Source organism: Bos grunniens, chromosome 15, assembly GCF_055505025.1.
Source record: "Bos grunniens cultivar Pamir isolate PY7600 chromosome 15, Bosgru_T2T1.0, whole genome shotgun sequence".
NCBI lineage: Eukaryota > Metazoa > Chordata > Mammalia > Artiodactyla > Bovidae > Bos > Bos grunniens.
In genome coordinates this window covers 58,674,263-58,683,220 of record NC_141179.1, presented here as the reverse complement: position 1 = coordinate 58,683,220, position 8,958 = coordinate 58,674,263, and the positions used below count along the sequence as shown (strand labels likewise).

General features: G+C 43.8%; 1 protein-coding gene across 2 annotated transcripts in view; it reads left to right on the top strand.

The window, feature by feature from the left end:
* Positions 1 to 8,958, top strand: part of LGR4 (leucine rich repeat containing G protein-coupled receptor 4) — a 106,407-nt gene that overhangs the window by 34,741 nt on the left and 62,708 nt on the right. Inside the window, exon 1 of one of the 2 annotated variants that reach the window (XM_086338548.1) lies at positions 797 to 891. The exons of the other annotated variant lie outside the window; for it this stretch is intronic. Coding sequence (XP_086194674.1) covers positions 812 to 891 — 80 coding nt within the window. The 5' untranslated portion in view covers positions 797 to 811. Of the gene's footprint in view, positions 1 to 796; positions 892 to 8,958 lie in introns of those variants that run through there. 2 annotated transcript variants of the gene reach the window in all.

The window sequence follows — 8,958 nt, the reverse complement described above, 5'->3', positions numbered from 1 at the left end:
CCAGCAGCCTTCTGAGGTAGGCGCCTTATTCATTGTTTTTTAGATGAGAAGCTGAAGCACAGAAGTTGATGAAGTTTGTTGAAGTTCATACAGCTAATACATGGTGGAGCCTGGATTTGAACCCTAGCAGCTAAGAGTCGGACACGACTGTGCGACTTCACTTTCACTTTTCACTTTCATGCATTGGAGAAGGAAATGGCAACCCACTCCAGTGTTCTTGCCTGGAGAATCCCAGGGATGAGGGAGCCTGGTGGGCTGCCGTCTGTGGGGTTGCATAGAGTCGGACACGACTGAAGTGACTTAGCAGCAGCAGCAGCCTTGTTGCAAAGCTGTTAATAGCTTTTTACCCATTATGTTTGACTGCCTGAAACTGGTATGCTCCTACAATGTGGCCAGAATGCTCTGAGGATTGGTCACCTTGCCTGGTTTAGTCAGATCTACAAAGAGATAATCGTTGTATCCTGAGTGCTAAGAAATATGGGGGGAAATACAGAAGGAAGCAGAAGGAAGAGGTATCTGAGCTAAGCCAGTGTCTTTGGGGGGTTGAATAACAATAGACTTCCTACCTTGAAATCCCCACAATGCGTTAGGTCCTAGACTAGGAATTAAAAGATTGGTGGTGACCAAGACAGACTAGATCTTTGCCCTTATAAATGTTCATTTCTGGTGAGGAAGACCGTGACTACCTAAGCAGGCCCCATAGTATCCTGTACTGCAGTGGCTCTCACATTTGAATGTGCATCACAGTCTCCAGAGAGCTTGGTAACATCTCTGGAGTGTCTGATTAGTAGGTCTGTAGTGGAACCCGAGAATGTGCCTGTCCGTCAGATTCCTAAGTGATACTGGGCCACGCTTGGAGGACTCCGGGTTGAGTGCTGGGGCCGGCTTATGGTAAGTGCTATGTGAGAGTCATAAAAAATAATTGAAAGGATTTCTCCAGGTGGTCCAGTGGTTAAAACTGCCTTCCAAAACAGGGGGCGCAGATTCCATCCTTGGTTGGGGAATTAAGATTCCACATGCCACGTGTTGTGGCCAAAATAGAATAAATGAAAAGATAAAGAATGAGATTATTTAAATGGTAAGAGCTAAAGAGAAAATAAACTGGGTGGTGACAGAGTGAACTGGGATCCACTGTCACGGGCTAAAGGTTGACCTTTGAGATGAACCCAGAAGATGAGATTAAGCCTGCCCTGAGGGGAGCTGGGAAAGCGCCTTGGACTGGTAAACAGAAAGGAGCTTGGGTGAGCTGGGGGCAGAGGGTTGAATCTTTTGGGATGAGCTTGGGGAGGATCCAGGGGACAAGTCATGTAGGGCTCTGTAAGGAGACAAGTGGCATAAACTGTTTCCTTGCTTAGGCTGCTAAGTTGCAGGTTGAATTGGAAAAAGAGAAGCATGGAGGCAAGGAGACCAGATTGGAGGCTGCTGCAGTGGTCCGTGAGGGATGGGGGTGGCTTCAATGAGGGTGGGGAAGAAACAGCTAGGAGCTAGAGGAATGTGTCTTGTTTTTGTGTCTGGTGGTTTATCACAGCAATGGATGCTCATTGCAGAGTCCCATGAAACAGTTAAATTATATCTTACATGTGCTGTTTGAGAAAGCAGAGAAGGACAGGGTATATTTTAAAAAGTCATCGTCAAAAGTTGTTTGAATGCTGGCATCCCCTCCCCCAAATGCCCTGTCCTCCCCACGGGCAGACCCTCAGCTATCTGGACAGCTATCAGGACAGCTCATTCTCTGAGATCTCTGGTACAGCTATATTCATGTGGAGTATAATCTGTATGTGTGTGTCATTGCTTAATTGTTGGCATGTAGTGACTCAACTGGTAATTTAAATTAATAGACTGTGCATATAAGCAGACTATTGTTCTTCTTAGATCTCGATGGAGCTTTGATTGGCACTTAAGTGATGGTGTATTTGAATTAATTACTGTAGCTGAGAAAGAGCTGGGAAAACACACGAGGGAAGAGAAGTGTAGTTGTGAGGTGCTGTAGGAAAGGAGTACACTCAGTTTGAGAGTGAGCCTGGAGTCAACACTTCTGGACTTAGAGAATGAGGGAATAGATGCCAGGACGTCATGGACTCTGGGGCTCTGTCTACACTGCTGCGCCCCAAAGAATGGTCAGCCGGGAGCCCCACCTGCTCTCTGCTGGGGGATCCCACGCCTCTCCCTCTCTTGCCCCTTCATCCCAGCGGGAGGAATAGTCATTTTGTAGGTCCCCTGTCCTCAGCTCCCGGCATCCTAGCCCAGTCAGTTCCACCTCAGGCGGTCTCTTTCTCACATGTTTACACACATCCTCTCTAAACCTTGTGCTTCTTTTCCTTTTCTCTTTTAAATCTTGCCCAGTTACCTCAGGAAATTCTTTCCCTTTCTTTGTTCTATTCCTGGAGCCAAAGTTAGGGGGGAAAAAAAAAACACAAAAAAACAACTTCTAGTCATGGTTAGTATTTATGAGATTTATGCTATGATAAGTCTATTGACAAATGATCTAATTACCAAATCCTGTGGCTAATCTATTTCCTGATACGTAGCAGCATCGGACAGTGTATTTACTTGATCTCTTAGAAGCTTTTCCTTCACATTCTTTCCTTCTCTTCTTGATCATTCCCTTCCTTCTTCTGTTCCTCTACTTGAGTTCTTTTTTTTTTTTTTTAACTATTTATTTTATTCTGGGGTATAGCTGACTAACAGTCATGATCGTTTCAGGTGAGCAGCGAAGGGACTCAGCCATACGTATCCATGTCTCCACTGAGTTATTTCTAAACCCTTGTTTCTCAGCCATTTTTGATTTCTGTTCATGCTCTCTGGGCAGTGCCACCCACTTGGGAGTTTCCATTCTCCCTTGTCTTTACCCCTCCCTGGTGCCTCAGTTCTAGGCTGGCATCTGTTACCATCCAATACAGAACACCACACGACCTGATAGAGCCAACACGCTACCCTCCTGCTGCTGCTGCTGCTAAGTCGCTTCAGTCGTGTCCGACTCTATGTGACCCCATAGACGGCAGCCCACCAGGCTCCGCCATCCCTGGGATTCTCCAGGCAAGAACACTGGAATGGGTTGCCATTTCCTTCTGCAATGCATGAAAGTGAAAAGTGAAAGTGAAGTCGCCCAGTCATGCCTAACCCTCAGCAACCCCATGGACTGCAGCCCACCAGGCTCCCCCGTCCCTGGGATTTTCCAGGCAAGAGTACTGGAGTGGGGTGCCATTGCCTTCTCTGACCCTCCTGTTAGGTCCTCAACTGATGGCAGGACCCTTTTCCCAGATCCATGAGTGAACAGAAAAATGTCAGCGTCCTCTTCAAGGTTCAGCTTTTCCTTTCTCCCAGCCTCTAGTCACTGCGTTCTGTTGGTTCTGCCTCAGAGGGGGCTCTTTTCTTGCTTTTCCTCACTGGCCCTTGTGCCGTTGTGTCTCTCCCCTTCAACCTTCTCGCATCTATGATCGCCCTTTTATAAAACCACCCAAATGGGCTTGTACATTTGTTGACTTCGGAGTGCCAGACACAGAGAGAGTGCTCACAAAATACTATTGTTAGCCTCCTTATTCCAAAAAGAATCCAAAATAACTTTTACAAAAATGCTTAAGATAAAATATAAAGTAAGTGGTTAGAAGACGTGTCCCCCACCCCTCAGTTAGGAATGGAAAATACCACCTGAAGACAGGAATTCCTGAATCTACTTATCTACTGTATATACATTTGCGAAAGGGAAGGTTACAGTTTTGGCTCAGAGAATCTTAAGAGATGATGGGAAGAGGAAGAGAGAATCCATTTCTGTGGTTGCACATTGTCTATATGATAGAAAAGATGTGCTGTGCAGGAGAAACACAGCTGTTCTTGGAATGGAGGTCAGAGAGAACTTTTTCCCAAGGGCTCTGATGAAGAGAGTACTGTGTGGCTTCATGCATCATAACCTCATCGAATTCTTACGATATCCATAGCAATCCGTTTCATGGCGATGCTGCTTCTGACCCCACTAAGCACGGGCCAGCAACAGCGTGTCAGCGTGCAATTCCAATCAAGGTCCTCAATAGTAAACACTGTGCCCATCCACTAGACTTTCTTTGCAAAGCAGCCTTCTTTATTTTCCTTAAACAGTTTTCCATAGCTCCTTGTCTCTGTCCTCAAATTCTTTATTCTATGGACATTCAGTGTGCTCTGTAATATGAGCCTGTGTTAGCCTTCTGGGTTTGCCCCGACCTGTGAACTCTGCATCCCAGCCCGGCCAGCGTACTTGCTGTTTCCTGAACAGCTCTGTCCTTCACGCAGGCTGTTTCTTTAGCATCCAGGAAGTCCTGCCCTCCCTACCTTCTTACCTGATTTGCATCCAGCTCCTTCCTGTCTCCCTAAGTTAAGAGGGAATGTTTTAACCAGCAAGCCAATAAAGCTACACTGAACAACAAACTGTGAGTTCTTTACATAAAACTGAACATATCAACCCTTCCATAAAGGTGTCCAGAATTTCATTTTACTGTTTGGCTTCATTTTATTTATTTACATACTTCTTTGCTTGGCTGCTTCCCTTGCAGCAAGGCATGTAGGATCTTAGGTCCCTGACCAGGGATTGAACCCATGCTCCTGGCAGTGGAAGCATGAACCCCTGACAACTGGGATCGCCAGGGAATTCCCAGCCTCATTTTAAGCTTAAGACTTCTTCAAGGACTAGCATCCTTACTATATAAGAAGAGACTTTTCATGCATTGGTTTGTCTCTTTCTGTGTTTTGGTTGTCTCCCTTGCTTATTAGTTGAGCTACAGTTGAGGGGTTCAACCAGCTCTTACCTATTAACTTTAGAGTCTAAGCACCATTGAATATGTTTCTGGGGAAGTTATTTTCCCTAGTCCCAGAGCATACTGTTAAAATATTACAGCAGTATTTTCCAGTTTACAGTAGTAAAAGGAACCCTGATCTTGGATTTATCTTTTTAATTCTGATCTTGGTTTCTTTGATTAATTAAATTTAACCCCTCTGGGCCTCAGTTGCCTCATTATTAAAATGAGATGGTTAGACCAGATGGTGATGAGGAATGATGATAATAGTAAAAATAATAATGGCTGACTTTCATTGTTTGCTGTGGGCTAGGAAACTGTACTGGGCCCTGGCTAGAGGTTCCATCCTTTAATCTTCACAGCGACATTCTAAAGTCAGAAGTGTTATCCCCATTGACGCTTGAAGAAACCAAGGCACAGAGAAATTAGGGGATTTTGCTGAGGGTTATACAGCCGGTGAGCCGGCAGAGCTGTGTTCAAACACAGGGCTCTTGGTCAGGCTTCTGGGAGAAACTTTTAACCGCTCTGCTTTCTAGTTTAGTGGTTCTGTGAGATACTATTTTTAGGACAAAGCCTGTATTTTGAATTTTTGAGGAAGAAAAATTAGTTACTGAAATCCAATTTTAATCATTCCTCCCAAGCTATTTTTAAACCCAGGAACTTGTATTGAAATGAACGCCTTGCTCTCTTCCCCCCAAATGCGTTTGCATGTGAGGTTGGTACTTGGTTATAGCAGTAGCCTGTGGGAGGAAGTCGGTCATTAGCGCTCTTTGCTGTCCATAAGCAATGTGCTCTTGGTGTCTGTCCCGGGAGCAGATCAAATGTCAGCTGTCAGGATGAAGATATTTTATGTGCCCCCTCCTTTCTTTTCTCCTGCAGCCAGGTCTTTGACCGTCTTTAGATAGGTGGGAAACTAAGCCTTTTTAAGCATTTCTCTTTTTTGGGAAATGCTCAGGAAGGACTTGTTACGCGACTGATAGACAATTTAACGTAGTGTCTGCCGTGTCATTCATTAAACTGTGACTACACTGAGCTGAAGATTTGGGATACCATTGTGAGCAAAACACAGGGCCTGCCCTCGTGGAGCATAAGGTCTAAGTGGAAGAGCAGAAAATTGATCAAAGTGATAATTTACAAATGCTACAGATGTTCAATGAGATGTTTTCCATGTTATTATTTTTCTCATAATATTTTACAAATGAGGAATTAGCCTTTTATTTAAGCCCTCCCCAAGGCAATCCAAACCAAGATTTCCACTTCTTCCCATCGCAACTCATTCAACACTGTTCACTCATACCTATGGCTGTTAATGGATGATAATTCAATTTATCACCCAGATGACCTTACCTTTGAAAGTGAAAAGGAGCCCTATTAATAATTATGCTGAAACGATAGATATAAACTGGGATTGTCCAAGGCAGACTGGAATGTGTTGTCAACCTCCTTATTGGTACCTGAATTGACCTCCTAATCTTAAACATTCCTCAATTATGGTTAAGCTCTTTATGTGGAGAGAGTACATGTTTGTGTGTGTGCGTGTGTGTGCACGCCTGCACTGATGAACAAATGAATCAGAAGTGTGTGCCTGATTTCCCTGGAGGTCAAGGGCATTAAATATCCTCTTCCTTATAGGAATTTATTTTCTAAGACATTATTTCTTTTCAACTTTCAGCAAAACTGCTTCAATAAAACATCAAGTCAACTGTAGAACAGAGAGATTTTATTAGGTAGACATTCTAAAGTAATAACCTTTTTTTTTAAACTATCCGTCATGCCTTTGTTGTTTTGTTTTTTAATTTTTATTTGAGTATAGTTGATTTAGAATGTTGTGTTAGTTTCGGGTATACAACAAAGTGAATCAGTTATACATATACATATATCCACTCTTTAGATTATTTTCCCGTATAAGTCATTACAGAGTATTGTGCTTTGGGGTTCCTAGTGTATATGTCTCTCTCTCTTTTTTTTTTAATAAATAGATTTCAGGGTAGCCCATTGTTTTCTGTCCAGGATAAAAAAACAAAGGACCATATTACCCATAATGATTGCGAAATTCAAAAGGACACTGAAGTGTTTTGTGTCCCAGCCTTTTTAGAATGTGAAGACTTGTAAAAAAATGGAGCTGTCCACAAGTATTACAAAGCCTCAGAGTTGAGAGTATTTGCTCTCAAAGATGCAGGATCGTCTCAGGTTTGACTGCCTGGCTTCTTCTGCATTGACTTAAATGAGTTGTAGGTCATTCCCAAGGGGATGTCCTGAATGACTTTTTGTAAACTGTCATCATCAGTGTCTGTTGTCTAGCAGTCAACAGAAATGGTTGTGTCATCCCAGTTACAATTTTGAGTCACTCCTCTAAGCATAGAATACATTTTACAAGCCCTTTAAAAAGATGACCATCAGAGAGGAGAAGAGAGAGGGTGTGTAGTGTGTGTTTGAGGAGGTATTGCGTGCCTCCTGGCTTGAAGGGAAGCGATTGCCCCACAGAACCGGCATCGTAGGGATGGTGAAACCCCAGCGTCTGCCCCTGGGTTCAGGCCTTGACCGCTGGTAGCTGGCCTCGGGGTGTAAGCTGCCTCATGGTTTGAAATTTTCCTCTTGCCTCCACATAATGAGGTCAGTGCCTCCTATTGCCCAGGCTGATTATTGGATGTGCAGACAGTGCTTGCTGGGAAGCGTCTCTTGGATTTGGGGCCTTAGAAGGGGTGTACTGGAGTATAGTTTTTGTTACTGTTGTTTTAAACCTTTAAGTCACTACATTAGTAAAGCATGGTTTTGTCAGATTATTTATAAACATCTTAGACACATACAGACTTCCCTGGTGGCTCAGACGGTGAAGCGTCTGTCTATAATATGGGACACCTGGGTTTGATCCCTGGGTTGGGAAGATCCCCTGGAGAAGGAAATGGCAATCCACTCTAGGGCTATTGCCTGGAAAATCCCATAGACAGAGGAGCCTGGTAGGCTACAGTCCATGGGGTCTCAAAGAGTCGGACACGATTGAGCGACTCCACTTTTCACTTTCACTATACACAGTAAGTGAAAAATTATCATGCTGTTATCTACTTCTAGAAATCTGGATAGAGCCCAGGATGTGGTTTGCTGATGTTGTTTAGTCGTTAAGTCATGTCTGACTCTCTGCGACCCCATAGACTGTAGCCCACCTGGCTCCTCTGTCCATGGAATTCTCCAGGCAAGAATACTGGAATGTGTAGCCATTCCCTTCTCCAGGCAGTCTTCCTGACCCAGGGATTGAACCCACGGATTGAACCTGCCTTCTGCACCGGCAGGCAGATTCTTTACTGCTGAGCCACCAGGGAAGCCCCAGAGCCCAGGGTGAACAAATAGAAATTTAGCAAACTCAGCTGATTTATTGACAGTTATGTTGAAACAGTTGAAAAGTAATAGTGTAATATAGTGTTTTAAATGTGTGCCTGTATGTCTGTCTCTCCTTTGCAATTTTTAAAATTAATTAATTTATTTTTATTATCCTTGGTTTATTATAAAGGATTTAAAATGAAAAGCCAGATGAAGAGGTACAGAGGATGAAGTTCCTCCGAAAGGTCTGGAGCACAGAAGCTTCTGTCCCCGTGGAATTGGGGGGCGTGACCCTCCCAGCACGTGGATATGTTAAAAGCTGAGAAGTTTTCCAAACCTCCTCATTTAGGGGTTTTTTGGTGGCTGCATTACATAGGTGTGATTGATTAAACCATTGGCCACACATAGTTGAACTCAAATCAGCAGCCCCTCTCACCTCCCCAGATATCAGGGGGTGGGGCTAAAGGTACATTTTTTTTTTTCTGATTTTGGTATTAGAATTATTATTTTTAAAAAATCTTTGCCACTTATCTATACTAACAGCCTCTCCTTGCCACCCCCCCCCCCACCGCCTTTTTTTTAATGAAGAAAGTTCGGGGTGGCCATGTGACCCTTCTCTCAAACTGTTGCTGTCTGTTTTAGAAACTGCTGTCACTGAAGTATGACGGTGCTGGGGCGTACTTAAAGGACTGCTTTAAAGGTTCCTTATATCCATTCTACCTGGTGGTGCTGGGGAAGCAGCTGTAGTTTTGAATCCATTTGGCAGGAGGAATAAAAAGATTTGGCTTGAAGAGCCAAGTTCTTGAACTGATGGTTCTCACTATATCACACGGACAGTATACTTGAACTTGAAACTAAACTCTGTGTATGAATCAGGAAG